Source organism: Eutrema salsugineum, unplaced genomic scaffold (assembly GCF_000478725.1).
Source record: "Eutrema salsugineum unplaced genomic scaffold, Eutsalg1_0 scaffold_521, whole genome shotgun sequence".
Lineage (NCBI taxonomy): Eukaryota > Viridiplantae > Streptophyta > Magnoliopsida > Brassicales > Brassicaceae > Eutrema > Eutrema salsugineum.
Window position 1 is genome coordinate 1 of NW_006256597.1, and position 4,436 is coordinate 4,436.

The 4,436-nt window shown below is 40.7% G+C and overlaps 1 protein-coding gene and 1 pseudogene across 1 annotated transcript; both read right to left on the bottom strand.

Annotated features, from left to right (window-relative positions):
- Positions 1-20: 20 nt before the first annotated feature.
- LOC18013513 lies at positions 21-2,766 on the bottom strand (annotated as a pseudogene).
- A 463-nt stretch (positions 2,767-3,229) lies between these two features.
- LOC18013514 (probable E3 ubiquitin ligase SUD1) lies at positions 3,230-4,430 on the bottom strand. The gene is made up of 3 exons (XM_006395978.2): positions 4,340-4,430; positions 4,095-4,241; positions 3,230-4,013 (listed from the first exon to the last, which is right to left on the bottom strand). Exons 2-3 carry the CDS (start codon positions 4,182-4,184, stop codon positions 3,519-3,521), a joined length of 585 nt encoding a protein of 194 aa, XP_006396040.1. The 5' UTR covers positions 4,185-4,241; positions 4,340-4,430; the 3' UTR covers positions 3,230-3,518.
- Positions 4,431-4,436: the final 6 nt, after the last annotated feature.

The window sequence follows — 4,436 nt, forward strand, 5'->3', positions numbered from 1 at the left end:
GGAAATAAAAATTAACGGACATGGCCATTGCATTTGATGCCCTGCGTTGTTGGGAGAATTGAGATGGCACTAAATAGAGCACGCCCAAGGGAAACAGCTACAACTATCAATGCTGAATTGAAGAGAAGAAGAGTGACCCATGCAACAAGTAGAAGGAGGATTATCCGGAGCACAAAGTTGTACCTGCTAAAAATTACGTTCATGTCAGGGCAAGGCCTAATTGAAAACTTGATGCATCTTGTCAACTCGATATACCAAGCAAAAATTCCAGATGAATTACTTCAAGCATGCACAAATTCTCAGCATCAAAAACATAAGCTTACTAGCTTATTCCTTAAGTAAGAACTTACTCTGAATCAGACTGTTCTTCATCATCTTCATATTCCTCACCCGTGTTGACATTCCCAGCTGCTGGAAGCTCAGCCATGACTCTGTCAGGTCCACCGACCTGCAAAACTTGTGCTCTGTTCTGCCTTCCTGGTTCACCATTTCTGTTCTCCTGCCCAATGTTTTCCTCTGGTCTTGGCAAGAGGAAGTCTGTCAAACCAAGCGCCCAACCGACGTCGGTGCACCAGGAGCGCACAAGGGACTTAATTGTGGTATGGAGTCTGCAATGCTCGATAATAAATGGTACGCATATTTGAAACAAAATAATGCCGACTGGAATCTCAGTGAACGGGTCAGATACACTGCATAGATGCACAAGTTAGGAAGGATCTAATCAAGAACAAAATCTCCAAAAACAAGAGGTTAGCCCATATTTCTTACGATATGTCGAGCGGGAAGATTGAAGGGGCCGTCCATATCGCAAGTTTGACTGGTAAGAATACCAGCATGACAATCAAACTCCCAAACTCTGCATATTCTAACAAAATCTCCTTAGCAAGCTTAACTACTGAACCATCAATCAAATCTTGGAATGTGTTATCCTGATCTGCAGGATCCATAAGGAAATACAAAACTCCAGGGCGAAGAACCTGCAATACGCACAAAAGTGGAAAATTATATTAGACAGTAGCAGAGAGAAAGCTGTTTCTAAAAAAGAATTATGACCAAAGAACACGGTACCTCTCGAAGAAGGTTCTCGACTATGAATATTTGCCACATGTACATGATTCCAACAGTCCAATGAACAAGTGAGCTTGCCAGTGGAGAAACTGATAAAAACTGTACTCTGTGGGACATTGTTTTACCAAACATCCTAACCGTGCAAACATCGAGCCACCACCCACCCATCAGGGGGAAGATCCCAAGCACGAAGACCACAAAAAAGGCAACTCTGAATCCAATCCCCATTACTGCTAAGAACTGCCTAAGGAGAGGTGGTACAGTTTCTACTACAGAAGTGACACCATAAAATCTCCCAATGGTCAATGGCTCACCCTTGGCATATAGAATCAGCGAAATGATCCCAAGGTAAATGAACACCAGAAAGACTATAAACATGTACCCAACAGTCAGAGTTGTAACATCGGATAGCTTTGATGATCCAGCAACAGAACCTTTCAAGAGATCAGCAGCAATAGATAGAGTAATGGTTGCTCCATTCATTCCACTCCCAGTGACTTTCATAATTTCTGTGAGCTGACCAAGTAGCCCATTTTCTTGGCCCTCGTTAGCCAAATTTGAGACAGAAGTCAACGCACTCTTCAGAGATAGATTTCCCAATGATAGTCCAATATCTATCACTGATGCTGTCACGGCAGGGCCTCTAGCAGCAACAAAAAGCCACGACACATGATACGATAAAACCCGTCCTAATGTGAAGGGCACAAAGATACCAACACCAATGAATATCATATTGCATGCTAGAACCTGAAAAAAAACATGCACATCATGAAAATTTGAACTAGAGACCGAAACAAGGGAATTAAAACGAGAGAATCAGAAAGAGGAGAAACATTCAACTTACAGTAGAGGCATTCTCAAATAAATGGAACACCGGACCCTTCATTCCAACCAGCTCGTAAAAAGGAATGTTTTCTCGCAAATGCCTAAAATGACCCCTCAATGAAGTCGCTCCACGGAAAATGAAGAAAATACAGGTCGATAGTAAGAAACCAAGCAAACAATCGGTGAGAATGACTGTGGTGGAGATGTGGCTTAAAAAGAACAAACTCTGAGCTTCACCAAAACTCCGCACAAAAGCCAATCGCCATATCCAACATGTAATGAAAGGAATAGTGAGAAGACAGAGAGAAAGCACAGAAATCAACCGCAGAAAGAACTGCAAAACACGGCAACGGCAAGATTTCATCGCAATGCCAAGTACAAACTCATGGAAAGGGAGGCCTTGTGGGGAGCCTTTTCATCATACACTGGTGAGAATGAAAAACGATGCTTGCAAAGCTGCAGAGATGAAATGCATACAATCAACTAGAAGAATCATAAAAAAAAAAAAAGCAATGGAAGAAAACTTGAACCATAAAAATTCCGTTCCGAGTCAAAATTTCTTAATAATGATCCGAAATCAACACAATCGAACCCTAAGAATCTAAAATATACGAACTTAATCATGAGGAAAAGAAGCAAAACCTCGCATCTACTAGCTTTTCTCTGATTAAGCCATCGAAGGAGACAATCCTGGTGAACAAATTTGATGCTCCCGCTGCATTTGCACGGATATCGAAGCGGATTGTCCGCAACCCCTGGATTTCTGCAGATCCTGCAAACGTCCCCCTCGTCTTCTTCATCATCAATGTAACTCTTCGCACTCGCAATTGCAGGATCCATGGTGGAGATTGCAGTGGGATAGGCCTGGACCTCATTCACACTGAGGAGAAAAAAAGGGGGTTTAAGGTTTATTATTATTATTGTAGAGACAAAAAAAAAAAAAAATGATACATATTACGACGCATGAGCAAACTGTTTTTTCTTTATCAAATACTCATCCTTTTATGTCTTTTTTTTCACTACTCTATCTCTTAATCTCCTTTTATCAACTTTGAAATACCTCTAAAATTTGAGGAAAATGAATCTACTGGAAGTAACACTAATGAGTAATGATGCAAGTAATTTCTTCAAGAAAAAAGATAATAATCGTCTTGATTACTACTATTACAAAAGTTATTAGATCATGCATGATGGCGCATATACAAAAATTGCATTTTAATAATTTAAATGCACGTTTTCATTTCTCTAAACAAAGCGTTATTCCTAAGAAAATCTTGTAGTTCATCCCAAAATTAAAAGGAAAACGAAAAACCAAATAAATCTTCAAAGCCATCCCTTCAGGCGTACATCATGCACTAAGAGAAGAGTTTGACTCAATACAATACAAAAACATTACAATACAAATATATGGACAAACGAAGCGTCATTGACTTATTTCTAAAGATCTTTTCGTTTAAATAAGGCACAAAACAAAATAAAAGAGGATCAACGGATATAATTACATATGGACTAATAAAAAAATCTTTCAAAGCCAATACCTTACAGCTTAGGTACACAAATGTTAAACAACTCTGGTGAACTGTTTCGAATTTGATTCATCACCTGGCAAAACACTAATATTCTTTCTAAGCTTCTTGTTGGATTGCACGTCTGAGCCTAAGTCCAGTATCAGCATCTCCCTCACGTCCTATCAAGACCCCACCATCTCCTGCATCCTCACTGCTCTGGTTTTGGTTCTGGTTAGCCATAGCAGCTTCCCCAAAGTTGTGTAGTCTCCGACCAATGAGATAACGGTCATCACGGATAGAGTTGTGAAGGTTTCTGAACCATACATGGCATCTTTTTGCACAGAAGCAGAAGAGGCTCACCGAGAGACAACCAATCCAAGCAAATCTGTAGACCGCAGAGTTCACAACTAGCGGATATCCAAGCATCGGGAACACTCCTCTCGCCAGGACATATGGCACGCATAATGCTGTTAGAAGTTTCATCACGATCGGGAATACGATCTCTCTAAGTACCCATAACCCTTGAAGCCTTGAGAAACCATCTTCTCTTACCCTCTCAAACTTTGCTCTCCAGCTATCATCCATTATCGGAAGCATATGATCCAGCATAACCTGTCCATTGTCGTCGTTATTTTAGCGACACCATATACCTCTTATGCGGCAAAAATTGCCAACGGGTGATAAACTACTTACCAGTCTAGTCCAGATCTTCAAAAAGATGAGCCCAAGAGCCCAGTCTTGATACAGGAGGAAGACAGGGCTTTCATCTACTGGGACTCTCATTGGAACAATCACCAAAAGCTCAAACAGAAGTCCGATAAGTACCGGAATGATAAAAACCTGTTCAGTCGGCATTTTAAAAACATAGACTCCAGTGTCAAAAGAGTTTAAGAGTATCTCAAAAATCTAAAAAAAAAACAACATCACAAACCACTGACCCATATGGCTAGCAGCACCGAGCTCTTGAAGACAATCCCACACCATTTCCATATTTGGGTAAGCAAGACTGACGTCCTCTTCGACTTGACATGCTCA

Coding starts and splice junctions, on each gene's coding strand:
- LOC18013514 (XM_006395978.2), bottom strand. CDS start 4,184: ATGAGAGTCCCAGTAGATGAAAGCCCTGTCTTCCTCCTGTATCAAGAC. Junction 4,014..4,094: donor TGAAGATCTGGACTAGACTG/GTAAGTAGTTTA, acceptor GACAATGGACAG/GTTATGCTGGATCATATGCT.